General features: G+C 42.6%; 1 protein-coding gene across 11 annotated transcripts in view; it reads left to right on the forward strand.

Annotated features, from left to right (window-relative positions):
- MTSS1 (MTSS I-BAR domain containing 1) overlaps nucleotides 1-20,144 on the forward strand; it is a 129,365-nt gene that overhangs the window by 83,956 nt on the left and 25,265 nt on the right. For 5 of the 11 annotated variants that reach the window (XM_064442106.1, XM_064442109.1, XM_064442111.1 and 2 more), the window contains 3 exons: nucleotides 9,136-9,220; nucleotides 11,050-11,141; nucleotides 12,872-12,958. In XM_064442106.1, the coding sequence (XP_064298176.1) occupies nucleotides 9,136-9,220; nucleotides 11,050-11,141; nucleotides 12,872-12,958 (264 nt within the window). Of the gene's footprint in view, nucleotides 1-9,135; nucleotides 9,221-11,049; nucleotides 11,142-12,871; nucleotides 12,959-18,721; nucleotides 18,734-20,144 lie in introns of all 11 variants that reach the window. The other 6 variants (XM_064442110.1, XM_064442113.1, XM_064442114.1 and 3 more) reach the window with 2 other exon arrangements.

The raw sequence follows: 20,144 nt of genomic DNA on the forward strand, positions 1-20,144 counted from the left end.
GTGCCCTGGATTCTTGTTACCCTTTCATTATCTGCCACTCGATTCAAGAGGTGTGCAGGTTCTCTGTGTGTCTGCTGACAAGTCTCCTGAGTTTTAGAGGAGAAGTCTGCAAAGGCAGTGTGTTTGTAGTCTGCAGGCTTCCACCAGGCCAAGCTGAAATGAGTTTGGAAGCACACTAAATAAACTGGGGGGGATGAGGTTGAACCATGGATATTTCAATACATATTTGAGACTAATTTCAATGGCCCTTGGAGCACACAGGGCAGCTGCCTTGAGAAAGTACCAGAAAGAGGATTTATTACCATTTGTAGCATCACCACCAGCATCCCCCCATATATGCCAGTTGCAGTTCGAGATCATTGACACTGAGCAAAGGCACGAGGTTGCCCCAGCAAGAGGGAACCACATCCCTCAATACCCTGCAGAGCTTCCCCTTGCACCTGGGGACTAAGATGCTGCCTGCGCTCAATGCTTACGTGTGCGTTGAGCCTTTTGATGGGTTGAAGACGCTGTATCTCTGTACAACTAATTGAAACATAATGGACTTTCTCTAAAAGTTCTTGAACTGATAATTTTTTAAGGTAGTTTAAATTATTTTTACCTCTCTCTGTCCCTCCGTGATCTTTCCCTCTGTTCACTGAGGAAGCGTGCTCTGTTGGAAGAAGTGACGGCATGTAAAAATAGAACTGCCTTATTCTGCAGATCTGCTTACTGTGGGGTTTCAGTTAGATCTGCTGACTTGGATTTTTAAAAAAATACTTTTTATTCTGCTTTTTGCACCTGCTTGTCCTGGTTGTGCTTGATTTTATGCTTTGGAGGCAGCAGCCATTTGGTTGTAGCTGAAATCCTTGCTGGATTGAGATCAGCAGCACAGGAGGTTTGGAGACCTGAGTTAAGGAGCTTTTGACCTTTGGGGCCAGAGGGGTTTGCAAGGCCGCTAGCTGAACAGAAAGAGGAGAGATACCTGTAGGCTTTTCACAGTCTCTGTGGAAGTTGCCAGTTCAAAATAATCAGTGTGTGTGCTGCTAAGCGTGCAGTGGAATTGCGCTTGGTGTTCCAACCCATTTGCTCTAAGTGTATTATCCCTTCCCCTCATTGAATATTGCTGGCATCTAATCAGATTACATTGCAGTTCATAGCTGTGCCCAGACAAAATAAAGAGCTACACTTCAGAAGAACATTAAGATCTTGAGTTACTGCCTTCTTCACATGTCGGTTTGATGCTAAGTGTTCATTTAGAGGCAGATTCATGAAGGTATGGAGATCAATGGGTCTGGCTAGCTAAATAGGTCTGAACCAGGTCTCCGTCTTTTCGCCATCTGGAGCACACAGTGGAGCGTGGTCCTCCGTGCAGCGAGTATCCCTGGCTGACAGAGCTGGCCTTTAGATACCCATCAGCTTACAGTTCAGCTCAGGGGTGCTACACATGTGAGGGGTTACTCTGAAACAGCACACAGGCTTGGCCTCGCATTCTTCAGGAGTTCCCTTTTCATTAGAAAGAGTCCTGTTTGTTAGCATGCTCCTTTTTTTTCAAGAGTGAGCTTGATGACTCATGTTGCCAGCCTTTCTTAAGCCATTAGTGGGTGTAGCATTTGGAGCAAAGCAGTTGGATGTGCTCAGATTAAGACCGTTAGGTTTACGTAGCTATTCATAGATGATTTTGGAAATACATTTGACTATCAATTTGAAAAGAAATGGGGAAAGGGTATGGACAATATTAGTGGGCACAGCTTCATTGCAAGTACAGATGTTTAGCAGACCCTATATGTTTTCAGTAATGAAATTATTTGTATTCCAAAGAACAAAATGTAGATAATGTCCCTTGGAAAGCACAAGTGCAGTATTTGCTCTTCTAAGCAAATCTATTTCTAATGCTGCTTTATTAAAACGTTGATGCAGAATTCTGGTTCATAAAACTGAGCAACAAGCACCTGTGAGGAAGGATGGATATTAATTCTTGAAAGAAATCTCCAGAAGCAAAACGCTGCTGTCTGTGCTGGCAACACCATTTATGAAAGGAAGAGGAGGAAGGATCAAGCCACCTAGCACTCCTGACACAAACATGCTCGGCTTTTATTACTGGAAAACACTTCTGCCTGGACTTTTACTGCTCTCTATCAGGATGTCACGGTTCAGTGATACATTTTGTGTCTTAGAAGTTTGTAAATCAATGTTGGACTCTTGGTTTCTCCAAAATTGAATTGATGCATCCCGCGATAACTTAAACCTTCCCAAAGCATTTTCAAGCCACCTGTGTGCATGGCATCCTCTTTAAAAGCAGAGGGCCACGGGTGAGCTTTTCAGTGTGCCCTGAGGGCTGACTAAACCTGAACAGTCCAAAGATCAGAGCAGGGCTGGTTCATGACCATATTTAATATGTCGGATGGACAGTGTCGAGACCTCTGTGTGCATGGATGAAATTCTGACCATACTAGTTTAATGGCAACACTTGTGTGCACCATGCAGTGAGGTTTTTACCCAGTACTCTGCTAGGAGAACAGCTAGGGTAAGCAAAAATGCTGCTGAGCAGAGGAATAAGGTCACAAGAAGTCATAAGAGCTTTCTTGCATGTTCTTTAACATACTAATTGGAACGTGGTCATAGTCTGTTTTAAGGACTTCCTAAAGCTGGTGGTTGCCAGGCCAGGCTGTGGGATAGGGATGGCTCAGATTTCCTGTTCCTTTTGCTGCTTTACTGCTTTAACTAGCTGGCACTGCCACTCTTCCCCTTAACTGTTCTTCCTTCTTTAAAACCAATGCAAATGTGATTTGAGATCCTGCTAGTCCCATCCGTGAACAAACGCTAGTTTCTTCTGCAAAACAGAAAATAAACCACCTACTGCATTTTCTTCTCAGGATCATCTGGACTGCATGGGGCTCTAGCAAATGTGACAACTTCATATCAGTCCTCTATAAATATGTCTATAATATGTCTATATATATGTCTATAAATATGTCTTCCAAGTAATTTGCCCAAAAGGGCACTCAGCTGAACATTGCAAGCAAGCTGTTGACAACCACAGAGATGCTGTACACGTCAATGGTCTGCCACAGTTGTTTTATTGAATTTGGTTAATCTAAAATCCTTAGGTGAGTTTGACCTTGAATCTGCATTTGTTGATCCAATCTTCTCTGAAATTGTCTAAATAAAACGTTTTAAATACTTCAGGAATCATTTTTAGCTGGTTTTGAGCAGCAACTTTCAGAGACTTTGCCAAGTGCAGCTCAGAAAGGCTCTTAGTATCTGTAGGAGTATGGGTGTCCTGTTTTCTTTTCCTGGCTGGTAGATGCTGAACATCCCTCTCTTTCCTGCAGTTCCTCATGTGTTTTTCCAACTTACAAGCCTTACCTGGAGGCCATTGACACCCTGAAACATAAAGCACTACTGTAGCTCCACTTCCAGGTTTCTGTCCCAGTGGTGATGCTTACAACCCCTGCATGGGTCGCTTCTAGGCAAAAGCCCTCCTTTTTTCCCCTGTCTCCTCTAACAGCCTGGCACTGATCCCATCATCCGTGAGTTTCATGGAGGCATCTGCATAAACAGTTTTGCAAGATCAAGGTCCTTGCCCTGTGTAATCAGTGATGGAAACTGCTTGCTCTTCTAACAGCGTGAGTTTGGATAAGGGTTGAGTAATGACCATTAACTTAAAATGTCCTACTGTTAGTCATCCTGTCATAGCCTCCATGTTCAGAGTTGTATTTAATAATCTAGCCTCTGTTCCACTCCTGCTTTAATCTTTGCTCAAAAATGGAAGCCTCTTCTGATAACTTTGAAATTACAAAAGTATTACACCCATTTTTTCATCATTCTCTCCCTTTTGGGAAGGAGAGAAGAAGCTGGCACATTTGGACTCTGCCCTTGAAGATAAAGATGAGCTCATTAATAAGTTGGAGCCATAAAGGTACTTCCTGAAAGGCAGTCATCTTCTGAGCCTTCTGGGGTTGCTCAGCAGTGGAGAGGAAGGAATATAAGAGGTTGATTGTAGTGGGTTGTTCGGAGTATACAGTGGCCATGCGGTTGTACAGCTGCACATTTCTTCAAATAATAATTTCCTTGATGTATGATCATTATTAAATACAAACATAATGACTCCAGTAAAACAATTGAGTCTCTTTGCTACAGTCTCTCCCTGTTGTCTCTCTGCAATGTTGAATGACAAGCAAGCATCAAAAGAAAAAAATTTATGCTGTTTATGCCAACTCATTGTACTGTCATGGTCCACAGGCTTTCATTTAATTCTCTTACATGAGAAAGGTTTTTGGTCTTTTACAGGCTTAGGCAGGAATAGGGAGAAACAGGGAAGGTGAGAGCAAAAGCACGTTTTGCCTTGCAGAGTTGCCTTTTACTTATGAGAAATAAGGCTGATGTTATCACCCACTTTCTAATCAAATTTGACAGGAGCATTTTGTTAAGCCACTTTCTCTGAGTGGGAATTCTGATGAATACGGCTCTCATCTCCGGTTTCGAAGTATTACTTTACACTGTTCCCAAGCATTGTTTGCCTTAATGGATGAATTATTGTAGTATGTCAGAGAAGCAGATAATTCGCAGCCTCATTTTGTAAACCAAGAGCGCAAAGCACAGTAGTTTAACTTGCATAGCTGCAGAGCAGTGACTGGAGCCCAGGTCACCCATCCGACATACTCTTGGTTTGATGAAAAGTTTGCTGATGTGGCCTCAGTATTTTTCTTCAGGAAATTATAGCTACTGGAGAATGTCATGACTTTTTGCCAGGGACCTGCTTGAAGGGGAAGGGGAGACGGGCAGTGCTTTTGGCTTACTCCTGTTGCACTTCTGGTTCAGGTGCCCTTTCTGCCACCAAGTCTGTGTGCTGACAGTACTGAAAAAGGAGTTACCTCCACTTGGTCTTGTGCCAGCCTGCTTCATGGCTCTGTCCTTGAGTAAGGGGGCAACTGGTCACTGATGGAGCTGGTCTTTTTGAAAAGAGAAACTGTAAATTAATTTGGAGGCTGAAGCAGGTTTTATTTGACTGTGGCATAGCCCAGTGCAATAAACTTCTTACCAGATTTTGAATACTCAGCTGCATAGCCAAGACCAGGACTTGCACACGCATTAATGTTGCCTGTAATGTCCATCTCTGTGTGCAGAGTATGCACGTTGGCCACCCACTCCTTCTGTGAGTAAACTACTGCTGTAACATCAAAAGATAATTTATATAAAGCATACGTTACTCTTGTTCACTAAGGCTGACTGGCTGAGACTGAGTAAAAGAAGCAAATCCAAACTACCGTCCCTTGTTATGTTTGGACATTTTCAAACGACTGCAGTGGTATAAAACGGTTCCCTTCTGCCAGTTTGTGTAGCCAGCTGATCCCAGCCCTTTGGAAACAGGAATATCATTGCAGTTCTGCTGGTGGGAACCAGCCCTTGCAGAAACCTGCTGGCAGTTGAGAGGAACCCTTTGCACCACATGTATTCCTGGAAGGACTGCTGAGTACATTGGTAACGGCCATGGTGCTCCAACTAAACAAATCAAGGGGTGGTGACAGGCTTGTATTTAAATTTTTTTTGCCTTCTCAGGAAGCATTTTGATTCTTCGCAGATAATATAGCTGGGAACAGGGGAGGTAAAGCTCTGTTTAACTCTGGTGCTGTTGGACTACTTAATACATTGAGGAGGAGTGGTGGGATTCAGTCACGGAAGGAGATGGGCTAGTACTGTCCTTCCTTCAGTCTGGTGGCTGATTTTTAACAAAGGATTTCTGAGGCACCCCCAAACGCAAATTGTTTTGGCATATCTGAGGAGGTTATTCTTTTCGAAATGCTGCTGATGCTGTTTCAGCATCCAGAAACTCTGCAGGAGCTGTATCTGTGCCTCCGTGGGCTGTCTCAGCTGGGTAGGTATGTAGGGACACTTGGGCATGGTTCCTACCTCTGCTGACCCAGTGAGTGCCAAAATGAAAAAGCCCTCTTGCAAAGGTTCTCTCTCCTATACTTAAACGCCAGCAACGTTAGGTTTTAAACAGGAATTGGAAATGCATAGTGACTTCATTGTAGCAGTGTGCATTGAACAGAGACCAGTTCCCCTTTGCTGGGGCTGAAGCTGCTGGCACACAACAGCCTTCCAGCCCGGGCCTGCCACCTGCCCTCCTCGGCGCTTGATGCACTGCATGTCCAATAGCTGCTGGGTGCGTGGTGAGATGGCAGTGGGCTGTGAATGAGAAGGCTTTGAGGAGTAAAACCAAAACTCCCTCCTGTCTACGTCTGACAGCATTGTAAGCCTTGTGGCAAGAGGCTGTAGGGAGCTCTTTAAACGGTCCTATAGCAAGAGGAGCAGAGGGAAGCTGGAAAGACTGTATAGGGGACGTGTGTTTGGTGCAAGCGTTATGTCAATATTTTGCGGTACTATGGAAATCTCATTTCCAAGGTATGAATTATTCTGAATTCAGTTTATTCTAAACTCAGTTTATTTATCAATAAACTCAGTTTATTGATTGCAGCGAGTTATGATTTTGCAAAGGAACAGGTATCCTTTCTTGTCATAGCCATTTGGAGCAATCATGTTCCCCAGCACTTCATTTTTAGGCAGGTTGAGTTTATAACTAAGTGCTGTTTGGGAGGGATTTACGCTCCTCAGGGAGGGCTGAGCAGCACCTTTCTCAACAAATGATTGGCAGGAGCTGCTGCTTCAGGGGTTCAAATCACCTCTCTGACCCTCGCCAGCACTGCTGGACTTGCTGCACACCTCGGCGCGGGTCATTAAAATGGAGCCTCACCAGCCCCAACCCGCTCCCTGCAGCCCTCCCTGGGGTCCGTGCTGGCTGAGCCGGGGCGCTGGCTCAGCACTCCCAAATTTTCCAGTGGTACCCCTGGTTCCCCTTTCTGAGCAGGCTCCTAAACCCATCTTCTGCAACACCTTGTTTCCAGAGGGGCATTAAACCCCATTTTTTTCCCTTGTCCTTTGCTTTGTTCGAGTAGTCTTTATTCACAGAACAAAATTAACACCTCATGTTCTTGTAAACATTTCCATGCTCTTGTAAACACTTATGGGTAACATGAAGTTTCAAAAGGTGGGAAGAACCAGTAACGCCCCTCACCCCCAGCCAGCTGGGCCTGGTTTTTCTCCTATTGAATAACATTTTTTCCAGAATTTTTTTATTTTGTTACAGGGTTTTTTGTTTGGTTTTTTTTGGTGTGTTTGGGGTTTGTTGTTTTTTTTAAACAAGCTCAACTACCAATGTATAGACCTAACTTTGAACAGCTGTTTTGCTGACCTTGTCCATCCATCTGTTCTATGTGTTGAGGGGATATAGTTATACTTTGGTTATTGGGGTTTCAGTTAAATTTTTGTTACCTTGCAATTTAATATTAATAGTAACTGACCCTTGTTTCCTAGCCTCCAAAACACATGGTGCCTTATTTCCTATTTATTGTTCTGTAACGACTCTTCCTTTTTTCATATAATGGGCTTAGGAAAGCGGTGTCACTTAACCATTGACAGTCCTTAATATTCCAGTATTAAAGTGAGTTTTCAGCCTGAAGGACGTGCCTTTTGCTTAAACTCGACTGGGAATTGTGCTGGTGATGGCCATGGAAGTGTTTGGTTCGTTTCTCCATCTCTGCCACTGGAGTTGTGCCACATGAAGTTCTTGTTACTTTTATTTCACAATGGCTCCACAGAAAAATGCCTGTGTTTCGGGACAGAGATCCACTTCTTGTTGTGGGCATTGTCCTCTTCCTCCAGTTGCTTTCTCTCTGCTCTGCCTTTCCCCATCTTCTGTATTGCTTTTTGAGTTACTAGAGTCTATCGTGGCTTGTGCAAGTGCAGCATTGCTGGAAGAGATGGGTCCGGGTCCAGGCTGGAGTCCGTATGCTTTTCCCAGCCACCCATACACAGCGAGGCTACAGCTCTTCAGAGTTACCAAATAATAATATTTCAAAAGCTCCTTATAAAAACATGAGTAATTGGGCAAGTGACAAAGGACTTTCTGTTTATCTTTTCGAACAATGGAAAATACCAAACAGCCACAATTTATTCCAGTTATTTAGTGTCTTTGTTCCAGAGCCATTTCTTGGGTACAGGATTTAATTCTTCAAGAATGCAGGAAGATGGTGACTTGTTTTTGTGCTAAAAAAATAAATTATTAAAATTTTCAAGTTTCTTTACTAGGAAAATATTTTTAACTTGTGCAATACCATTTTTAAAGCCCAAGGAAGATATTTTACTGTATATTACAAGTCTGGGGTTATTTTAATAATCAAATGAGACTTTTAAATAGATGCTGGTATCTTTGCCATTCCAGACAATACTGCAGTTTGGAAAAGCTTTGTACAAAGTTTGATGTTTGAACCCTGAAAATGGTAGATTTGGCTTGCAAATACGAATTTTGCAATTATCAAAACTAACACGAAAACAAAGTTATATTGAAATTTAATAGGCTGTTCAAAGTTGGTAATGTTCATTAGAGGGGGAAATGGAGGAATGTGTGCTTTTAAAAGAGAAAACTTCCGAGGAGGAACACTTGCAAAAAATTAGTCTTGCTGTCAAGTGGTTGTCAGAAACCGAGATGAGGGTATAGGGCAAATAGTGCCACCTTCTGGCAATGTGATGAAAAACATGTGTGTGATCTGAGGTGGCAGGTACGTGTGATACACTGATGGTGTGTGTCGGTGATGTATGAGGGAATATGAAGGATTAGTTACATATTCTGGGGGAGCAAAATCCTTTTGAGGCATTGGGTCTAAAGAATCTAGAGATGGGAAAATTGGATTGAATCCCCTACAATTATTTCCAAAATGTGTAAATAAAATGTCCGTAGGTGCCTACCTGCTTGCCAGCTTTGCTTCTTGTCTTTTGACATCTCAAACCCTTTACTTTTAACTCTCCTGCCAAGGATTTTGGCCTCATGACACACAAAGCTACTGGGAAGAACTGTGTTTTAATCATGTTTAATTGTTCAGTTCTGGTCTCTGGATGAAAAAGAATTAATCTCTTCCCAAGGTGGTAGATACCCCTGAGGTCTGCCTGGTTAATAGCCTGGTCAGTCCCACAGTTATTATGAATCTGTTTTACAGTTGCTCTGGAAGACTTGGCTCCTGCCTTCTGGTTGATATGTCTATACCACAGGCAGGAATCTCATCAAGGGTCTCACCTGCCTTGTGTTTTGTTTTTCAGGTGGTACCAGAGAGATTGGGTCTGCTCTCACAAGGATGTGTATGAGGCACAGAAGTATAGAGTCCAAACTCCGGCAGTTCTCAAGGTGAGTGGCTCTGTACCTGGCCCGGAGCTCGAGGTTTTTGTTTTGTTTGCTACTGGGGACACCTACAACTGTTTGCCAGCGTTGGCTTTCCAGATGATCTCTGACCATGTCACTGAGAACAGCAGTTGTTTTCTCCCCCCCAGGACAGTAAGTGTTATCAACATGCAGGATTTCACTGCATGTTCTGGGGACCAGGCTTGTCACTTCAAATCTCTCTAAATGCTACAAATTCCTGCTATCGGTTCCTGTTGCTCGGTGCTGAGCAGGTGCCTGTTGATGTGACCGACCTGTCTTTGTTTCAGGACTTTAAGCTTTGTCACTAAGTTTTAAAGCAGCAGCAAGTGTTGTGCTGCTTCCTCAGCTTACTGGAGAGCCCAAATAGCTTGCGACCGAGAGAGAAACTTTCAGCAAACCAGTATGGAAAAGGCAAATTCTCTCATCCCCTTTTTGCAGTTAAAGTTAGACTGGTGGTACTAGTAGACCAAGAGGTAATGGCAGAGAATTAACTCATGTGTAAGTGTTGAAGTTTAACCCAGCAGGCAGCTAAAAACCACACAGCCATTTGCTTGTGTCCATACCCCCACCATGGAATGGAGCAGAGAATCGGAAAAAAGACGGAACTTGTGGGTTGAGGTAAAGACAATTTAATAGGACAGAAAAGGAAGGGCAAATAATAATAGTGATAAAAGGATATACAAAACAAGTGATCAACAGTGCAGTTGTTCACCACGCACTGACTGATGCCCAGCCAGTTCCCGAGCAGTGGCCGTGCCCCCCTGGCCAACTCCCCCCAGTTTTTTGTTCAGTGTGACATCATATGGTGTGGAATATCCCTTTGGTCAGTTGGGGCCAGCTGTCCCAGCTGTGCCCCCTCCCAGGTCCTTGTGCACCCCCAGCCTCCTTGCTGGCAGGGCAGTACGAGAAGCTGAAAAGTCCTTGACTTTGCATAAGCACTGCTCAGCAACAACTAAAACATCAGTGTGTTATCAACATTATTCTCATCCTAAATCCAAAACACAGCACTATACCAGCTACTGGGGAGAACATTTACTCTCTCCCAGCCAAAACCAGGATGGTGAGCTGCAGTATACATAAACAACCTTCTTCTGTAGTAAGTAGTAGCTTGCTTGTGTGCCTTGTTTAACCAGTCTTAAAAGTTATACTTGACCTGAGGTGAACCACCATTTGCCTGATGGCCTGGTATGTTTTTTCTCCTTTTAAAATAAAGGTATTTGTGAAATTGGCTGTGAGGAGACAACTTGAGTCTCTAGTTACCCCAGAGTTAGCTATTTAAATGATGTGATCCCAATCTCATTAATTAGTGGAGCATTACTAGTGCTGTATCATGGACTCCACTGGTGAGAGGTGAGGCACATTGGTGGGCAGGATGTTGTTCGCTTGTACAACTGCTCTGTCTTCTTGTGCATATACATATGTTATTTAAGTTTATAATCTTCATGGCTGCATGAACCTTTCCGGTCTCTGGAGTATCCATTTAAGCTGCTCTTTGTGTGACAGATGAGTAGGATCTAACTGTTTACATTGGCCCTGTTTCGGGTCGCTCCTCTGGTTTGCGCTCTGTTCCTCACTGTCCTGAACTTCTGCGCAGTACTTCTGGTTATCTTGCGATGTGGATTTTGTTTTTTGATCCAGTCCTTTCTTTTGCTTTCTCCAGTGTAAACATTTTTATGTTCTGATATTTACATTGTGACACTGGTAGCTGTCGCAGCAAAAAGTAAAAATACTCCAATATTGACCTTGGCTCTCTATATAAGAATAGGGGCATCTGCAGGATTTGATTGCTCTTTGTGTTTTTTCAACAAAATTAGTGCTTTAATTGACTGTCTGATAAACCCACTTCAAGAACAGATGGAAGAGTGGAAGAAAGTGGCCAATCAACTGGATAAAGACCATGCAAAAGGTAGTTACAGAGGAAGAATTCTTTAATAGGAGTAAGATTGTAATATCAGCTTTTCTTCCTCTTTTCATGTTTCTACTGGGGAACTGAATGACTTGCTTAAATATGTATAGCAACTTTTCTCTTCTAAAACATGCCTCTCCCAAAGTGCCTAACAAATTTTTAACCCTTGCATACACATTTTGAAGGTTTAGTTTGCAGGACCCCAAGGGATGGGTTGTTTTTCTAGACTGGTAAGCAGTGACTAATTTTAACTCTGTTAGCCCACTCTCACGGTATGATCTCCAGTAGTGCTGAGGATTGGGGATGCTGCATCTGGCCCTGCAAAGCCCCTGGGGTGTAGTTAAAAGCTAACTGCAAGATCATGTTATGTCTCAGACATAGCATCCTCCAGAGAATGCACAGCCCTGTGAAACATTCAGCATCATTATTTTTTTTTTCTGATGTGATACAGAAATGTGCACCTGGGGAACAGGAAAACTGTGTCATTGGACACGGGATGCTCAGAGCCACAGTGCTGATGATGGCTTCAAAGGCTTTCCTGGGGCAATGAGCAGGAGGCAGCAAAGTCTTGCACAGCAAGAGCATGTTGGTAGATGCATTTGGCTTTGCAAAACTTGTATTGGGATAATGGCCCTCCAGCATGGGTTCACCTCTGACACTTGAAAATTGAAGACTTTTGCTATGTCTGAAAGAAGCAGCATCACCATAATTTATTTTGGGGAGGGCAAGAACTGATGGGAAGGAATGTGCTTGGCCTCCAAAAGAATATTTGCTTTTTTGCCCCACTATTGCTGTGGTCAAATAGAAGCAGCTGAATCAGCAGCTCTTGAAAAAATTTCCACCTTGTGCTTCAGAGAGTGTTAAGCAGGTAGTGAGCAGGAGGGAGGAATCACCTGGGTTCCTGCAGGTAGGGTGGCCCTGGCCAAAGTGACAGTGAGATATCGGGTTTGATCGGTACACTTGGGTGTTGGGGGTGCAGTTCGCCCCAGTACAGTTCCTGTGCCTGCCAACAGCCTGCTTCTGTTTTTCCAAGTATAGAAGAGTAATAACATTGACCTCCTTTGTTAAAGCGTATGTATATATGTATATACACGCATACATGCCTTTTATCTTATCTTTTTTTTTTTTTCAAGTATCAGTTTTCATATCTGGTACCTTCAGTGTGCCTGGACTGGAGGTGGAATATTTTGTTCTGGGATTTTAATACTCCCAGGAACATTAAAATGAGGACAACTGCAGTGTGCTCCACTTCATCAGAAAGAGCTGGCAATGTGACCCTTCCTTGGGCAAAGTTTTAGCACCCTCTCCCTCAGCCTGACTCTCATGCTGGAGAGGGATCACAGGATATTCTCTGCCTTGCCATTTCTGGATACTTGTTTTTGAACACAGATGTTTCGAGAAACCTGTCATCTCTGTTTTCCATTCCTGAGAGTGGATGAGTCTCTGAAATGAAAAGCACTCTAATTTTGTACTGTGTTCTCAGTTGTTATTTCTGTAAAGGCTTTGTTTATTTGGGAAAGATTTTGGTATGTGAATGTGATCACACCCTAAAATGTTATATTAAGCCAAATGTATAGGCACTACAAAATGGCAAGTTCTAAGATGCTTTGATTAATAGTAGCTGTCCTCTTAAAATTTGTAGTCTAATGTCTTTAAACATAGCCTTTTCTGTGAAAAACATTAATTTTGACATCAAGTATGTTGATAATAGAGACTGTGTGTTTTTTTAGAATACAAAAAAGCCCGCCAAGAGATAAAAAAGAAATCGTCTGACACACTGAAGCTACAGAAGAAAGCGAAGAAAGGTAACTTGCTTCGTACTTGTACTGTTAAAAACCTCTTGTGCTGTGCTTATTGACAAAGATTGAACAGCGATAGGACTTTCTATTGTAATGATTGGGTCCCCTGTAATGTATTCCTGGTATGTACTTGAACACCAGGGTACAATTACTATGTGTCATTTAAATCACATTCTGAAGCCGCTGTCTAATGTTCTCATACAAAAGCCTTAAAACTGTTTGTACTAAGTCAATCATGTTTTAAAATAGAGCTTTTGTCACTAACTTATTCATGTTAGGAACGTTGACACTATAACATGACTTGTGCAGGTACCTGTAAAATTTTCTAGAATCTTTTGGAATAATATACAAAAGCCATTATGTAAATGTTCTGTAACTATTAACATTTCGCACTGTTCTCCCTTTCTACCACCTTTCTTTTTTTTTTCTTGTTTTAACAGCCTATAATATCCTAAACCTTACATTATTCCTCAGAGTGTGAGAAGGTGGCATGGGTTGTTGTCAGGGGGAGGGCACTTGGCAACCATAGAAAACTAAAGATGAGTAAGAAAAGAAAGGGAGTTCTCCACAAAAGCAATATGTCTTTTTTAGCAGCTGAATCTCATGCTCCTGTTGTTCTCCCACAACCATCTTGTCACAGGAGTTTCATCATCATGTTAATGGAAACGTGCATCACTGATAGCTGCAGCATTGCCATCACTTTACTTGGCCAAGTGCAAACCCCACCAAGCTTTGGAAAAATGATACGGTGCTTGTACAGAAGCAGACTTTCGGGTTCCCTTTCTTGGCACTGGGCTCTTCCCAGCTGGGTAGGAAACGTTCTTTGAGCAGCTCTCAGCCTGCAGGTTGCAACTTGTGCTTCCCCTCCTGCCTAAAAACTGTAAGCCCAGGGACAAGCAAAATAAATGCTGGGGCGGGGAGTTTCTTGAACTTCTTAAATTCCGTGTTAGCCAGAACAGGTGAGCTGTCTCTAACTGTCCTTCTTAATAGGTGAGTCAACAATTACGCTGGTAGAAAGCCACATGACTGGAAAACTGCTCCTGAATTTTAGCTGACTTTACGTGAGGGAGGGAGAGATGGAAACCAGCAAGGGGGAGCTTAGCTCAGCAAGCTCTGTCTGTCTGTGGAAAGGTTTAGTGTTTTACATGAGAAGGGTCATTTTTAGAGGAACATGGTTTTTTGTGATAAGATTTTGTTTATGGGTGATGCATAAACGTTTCTCATTTTGTGTGACCAATTGTCTGATTTCAGACCAACAGCTTTAGAGAGTCATGATATTCCCTCTGTGTCTTTTCCTTTCTTCCCCCCTTTTCTGGTCTTGTTGCTTCTTGTCCCCGTGTGATACAAAGAACCCCTCAATGCATGGTATGTGAGAGCTGAGAAAAGCATGTCCGTGATGTGGGAAGAAGGAACCATTTTTTGAACCTGTTTCTATGAATTGACAGCTATCTGGCTCCATCTCCCTCTTACCCTGCTTCTGAATATTGAATAAAACAATCTGCAATCTTGGAGGAGGAGACAACATTTTCTGTAAGGTGGGAAGAGGAAAGAGAAGCACTTAAAGCCTTCTGGAAAAAGAATCCCACTGTTGTCATACTGCAGATGCCACCATAGGTGTCTGTCAGCTGTGGTTGAAGCAAGTGGACTTTCTCCTTGGATTTTCTGGGTTCTTATCTCCCTCCCCAAATGTGTGCCATGTCTGATGACAAGGGTCAGCACACTGGTGTCATGTCCTCCTTCAGGATTAAACATCTTTAGCCGGGGAGTGGAACAGGCCTCATTCTGCTACCATTTTTATAGCATCCATGCTATCATTGAAAACCTTCCCCGCCCCCCCGCCCTGAAAAATGTCATTGCCTTGATTAATTTTGCTGTTTTGACATGCTTTTGGAGTTGTCTGTGAACCCTGCTCTATTTTTGTGCTGTATCCCTCAGAACTGCTGTCACACACATGGTGTTTGGGTCCAGAGCACAAACAATGCAGCTGAGGTAGGGTTAAAGCTGGTCACAGAGGGACACGTATGGGGAAGGTGGAAGCAATGAAGGCTTGCAGGTAGCCAGGACAGGGGAAAGAAGGAGCTGCAGTAATTTTGAGGAGCTGAGAGTTGTTCTCACGGACCCTGGGGAGGAGAGATGCAGTGAGGTCCTGAGGCTCATACAGATGTGAGAATGAATGCCCAAAGCTGCTGGCCCTGTGGGTTCCCAGCACAAGTGTGTGAGAGGTAGGAGGAAGTTCACCCTGTCACCTTGCAAGTTATCTAAAGTGCTAAATATAGAAGAAGAAACAGTAGCAGGTGCTTTTTCCCCCCTTTGCCTTTTTGATCCCTACCTTGAAGGAATAAAGCATTTGTCTGAGTGCCATGCCAGATGTTGTTCTGAAAACCTTTTTGTATGTACCCACCTTGACAGTTCTGTTTAATATGCTACGTGGTGAAGTCACTGAGGGTTAACCCTCAAAAATCAAGAAGGGTTTTATTTATAAAATGATAAAGCTGCAGAAGTGATTCAGCTTTAGGTCACAAATGAGGTTTGAACTACAGGCAGGGAAACTCTTGGGTGAAACCGTCCTGGCAGGCATGTGGCCGAGTGCATGAATGTCCTACTGTGTCTTCAGCTCTCCTGTTTCTCAGATTTACTTTTTTTGTTCTGTCCTTCGACAAGCAGGACCTGTCCCTTTGATTTTTCTGTGAAGTTACTGACTCACCTATGGGAACTCTAAAACAACCAATTCATTTCCTTCCTAGCGCTTGTGAGAATATTTTTGAATTAACCTTATGATCATCTGTGGGCAAGTGAGATGTTTGCTGAATTCTGGATTTGCTTAAATATTATGCATGCTACTGAAAACATCTTCAAGCTTTTTCTGCTGCGACTGGATGGGAAAGTGGTTTTCTTCTGCTTTGGGCAGCTTTAGATCTAGGAACTCAAACATAACCCTCTACTCTTCTCATTTGTGTCATGGCAGTGGTGTCCTCTCTCCCTGCCATATCAGGCTGCAGAGGCTCCCCCTCCTAGCCGACAGCTGCAGCATGTGTAGCAGCAGTACCTTGCTCCCTGCCTGCATCCCAAGGACGTTTGGGAGAAGGGGCTGTGGGCTGCATGGCTTGTCCTGGCAGGAGTGCTACAGGTTGGGCACCCCACCTTAGCACTGAGGGGCTGACTGTGTTGGGGTTTGCCTGTTCCCTGGCCTGTGCATGGTCTGTTTGTTCTGGTTCCATGTGGCCAAGTTGAAAGTTCAGGCCAGGCATTTAAGATCACTTGTTAGAAATCATGTTTGCAGAATAGGTGTATTAATTGCAATAAAGGTGTTTCCAAAGCTTGAAGCGATGGGGAAAACACGAAGCTTTCCAAACAAAACAAAAAGGCCTTAGGGGTCATTTTTGGAAGTTTGCTAGAGTATATCTGGTAAAATGACAAGTCTGTGTGTAAATGAAGGTCTTGCATTTCAAAAGACTTTACAGGTATAATTTTCATTCTTCTTGTTTTCTTTGACTATAAAAAAAATATAAAAATCTGTATGAAGCCTAAATATATGTAGTCTAAATAGGATCCTGGTGCATCTCCCAGATCCATGCAGTCCCTGGGGGCGTCATGATGGTCTTCAAGGTGCACCCTTTTCCTTACGCCCTTGTTCCCAAGGGAAACAGGCCCGTAGGGCACGTTGCCCACCCCAGCATTGAAACTTAGCTCTTGTCTGAACAGATGAAGCACCATAGTGCATGGAACTGCATACGTCTTCTAAATTGCTCTTTGTTTTGAGACAAACATTGGACATCAGAAGTCAGCCCAGCTAACCTGAGTCAGCAGAATAATTATGCATATATTTAAAACAAATTCCATGTTTAGGTTTCTGCTGAGTCAAGGCCTCATAAGTGGATCCATAGCTGCTAGAAACTGTTGATGCTATATTGAATTCAGAGGAGAGGCAGCAGCTGTGGCTCTGCATGTAATTATTTTGGAAGGTTAACTAAATGCATGATTCTTAGTTTAAAAAAAAAGCATCAAGTGACTAACTTAAAACAATCCGAATGTATGTGTAAAATCTGGAGTGCATGTTGGCTTTATTTTCTGTATTTTAGCTTGGCTATTAATGATTAATTAGACAGGTTTTCCTTCTGCCTATAACTTGACTGGTAGGTTTCATTTTCAGGTTCTTCATGTGACACTGTGTGTGAGCTTTGAGGAAAATGTTTAAATCGAAGCGGATTTTTGGAAAGGAGTTACATGTAATGCTCCCAATAATATAAAATGTGTTAATGTGAAAACTGAGTTTTATCTCTAAGCTACTCATAGAAGTTTCTGCAGGGTGCCCTTAATATTCAGTCCAGTATTTCATCTTGTATCCCATCAACGTTGAGTATCCAAACTCACAACCTCTGTTTTTCAGTACGCAGCAGTGTTGGAAAGTATTCTTACTTTAATGAAGTTGAGAGAGAAGAACATGATTATTAATTTACTGTAATACTGCCAAAAGTGCTTTTTATTCCCTTCCTTCTGGTTAGCAAAGATGACCTGTTTGTGTTTTAGAGCCTTTGCAGCTGTTTTGGTGTTACACTATGGTCTTTGAAACAGTAATACTGTTACACTCCTCTCAGGGATGATTGTGCAAACCCCATGACGCTGAAAACTGAAAAACATGAAGCTCTTCAGTGTAGCTGTAACCCAGGAACATCTCAGTTGTTAAAGCAAATGGTGACCTTCTCATTCAAGTACTTTGCACTTTTTCTATACGTGGCGCTTGCCCTGTCTGCAGTGGCAGGCTGGGGAGGGAGGGCCCCTGGCCAGACCCTTTCTCCTCTAGGAGATAGCCGTATTCCTCTAAATTCATCAATTGTGGCATGACGACTGAAATGAGAGCCAGGACTCACTGTGGAGTCAGTATGTTAAAGCTCAGAAGGATGGAAGCTAAAGAGCAAATTGTCCTTATCTGTTGCAGGGAAAAAATCCTGTGTGGATGAGGCCATGGTGCCTGTGGGGTTTTTTGGGTTTTGGCTTTTTTTTTCTCCCCCTCCCCCCCAAGCTTATTATGTAAGCTCCACTTTACAAAAATTCAATGAAGACATGTTGCAAAATCAGTGACCGGTGATATTTCTTTGATTTATTTTCATTTATTGAGTTTTGAATGCCTCTTGATAGTTCCCCCCTTTTTGACAGCAAGCCAGGTTTATTGCAAAACTTTATATATAAAGATTTTTAATTAAAATACACATATCATGGTTAATCTTTTTGATGTTCTTCCACATTGCATCAGCAATTAGTTTTTCATTTAATTAACAATCTATTAATGTAATTGCAGCAGAGAACATCACAAAGCGCTGTGGTTACTAACACAGCACCTGCGTAGAGTGTTGTAAGTTCCTGAGTTCCCTCTTCCCTGTGAGGGGATGAGCTTTGTGCCACCTCATCAGCCTGACCAGAGTTTGACAGATGTCTCTGTTGTGCACTGTCTCTGAAGCACGGGTTAACATATTCTCACCTAGGAACTTGCAAGCTGCACAGAGTTCCTAAACTGGTTTAAGTCTCTTAAAATAAAATCATATGGTAAATAAACAGCAGTTTAATTTGCAACAGCTTATCAGGAAGCAAAGCTAATGCATTTGTCTGTATCAGCAACGGAAGAAGTCAAAATAGTCCGGTCCAAACTGCTCGCTCTCTTGTCTTGGCGCTGATGATAATGTCTAAACTCTAGGAATGCTGGAATACCAGTTTGACTTTTTTTATTTTCCTTTCTGTGTCAATTTTGTGTCCTGCAATTTCTCACCATGCGCACCTGCCTGACAGCTGAGGCTCTCGGTAAGTCTGTGCCATGCTGTAACCCTGGTGGCTGGTTTATTGTAGCCCTTGCTGTGGCCTCTTTATGGTGTCTGGTCTCCACTAACTGCCTAGACTTTAATTTCTAATGAAACTAAAATATCGCCTAATCTTAATGAACAAATGATCTTTTGATTTATTTTCTTTTGGCATCTAATTGGAACACTGTAAAAGAAGAAAATCAGTATTGTAGATAAACCTCTGGTTTATTTTAGAAAGGGATTAACATGGACTTATAAATCATGTCACAGTTGGGAGAGAAGTTAAATGGAATAGACACGTCATTAAGGTGATGTTCGAATAATTTGACTATCTTATTATTAATGTGACTTTTAAAGTCTAGAGCTTAAAGTCCTTAGTGTTGTTCTTTGTAAACCTGTGATCCAAGTCCCCCTTTTTTCTGAAAATCGCATGCACCTTTCTTAACTAATAGATAAGAAATCACTATATTTAACTTCATGCTGGGGAAGGGGTGGAAATCAGCATCATAATTTTCTCCTCTTCTGCTGCCTGATCATGTCTCACGTCTGTTTAAACTGGAGCGCTGTTTCAGTTGTATTGCAAATTTGAAGTAGCTGCCTTGAGATCTTCTTGTGAATGAAACACGGTGTTTCTGAATTTGAGAGAAATAATCATATCTCCACTTGTAGGTGTAATGATGTAGGTGTTGCCCTTTGAGAAGCCTGAATTGATTAGATCAGGAGACTCAAATGAGGCGCCTCAGCTGGGCTCCTGGAGCTGGGCACTGGGGCGCTTCCTGCTTGTCCCCTTTTTTGAAACCACACTTCATGTTTTTCCTAGTTTGTAATTCAATCTGGAAGTTTCCTTTGGTGACTTGGCACTTTTCTTTTAAGGCGCAGCTTAGCACTTTTGAACATTGGCAGATGATTCAGATCTCCAGTAGCCACCAGGAAGACCAAGATTTGGTTGCTGAAGGGGTCTGAAGTTAACCCCAGCAATGAGGTTTTCCACCTTTCCATAAACGGTGGCAGAATTCTTCTGTTCTCAGCCTAGATCCATATTAGTTTATTTGTTGGCTTTCTGTGCAGGACTTAGAGCAGTTATTCATCCTGACAACTGGTATGGTCTTCTAAAGAAGGTGATTTGGGAATTAATGACTTGAAGGTGGTTTGGTTTATACAGGTAGAGGTGTACTCAGCATTGTCTCACACAGTAAATTCTGCCACTCTATAAAGTGTCCAATACTGAATATTCAAGTTCGGTGCAGACACCTAAAATAGTGCAAGGGAGCACTCTTTAAGTGAGAATGTGGAAAGTAATAATTTCACCAATATTTGCTGCATTACTTTGTCAGCAACAGCATTAACTTTAGCAGTCAGACTTGCACTGAGAGCATTTAAAAATCATTGTTCTCGTTTGCTGTTGCTGACAG

Source organism: Phalacrocorax carbo, chromosome 2 (genome assembly GCF_963921805.1).
Source record: "Phalacrocorax carbo chromosome 2, bPhaCar2.1, whole genome shotgun sequence".
Lineage (NCBI taxonomy): Eukaryota > Metazoa > Chordata > Aves > Suliformes > Phalacrocoracidae > Phalacrocorax > Phalacrocorax carbo.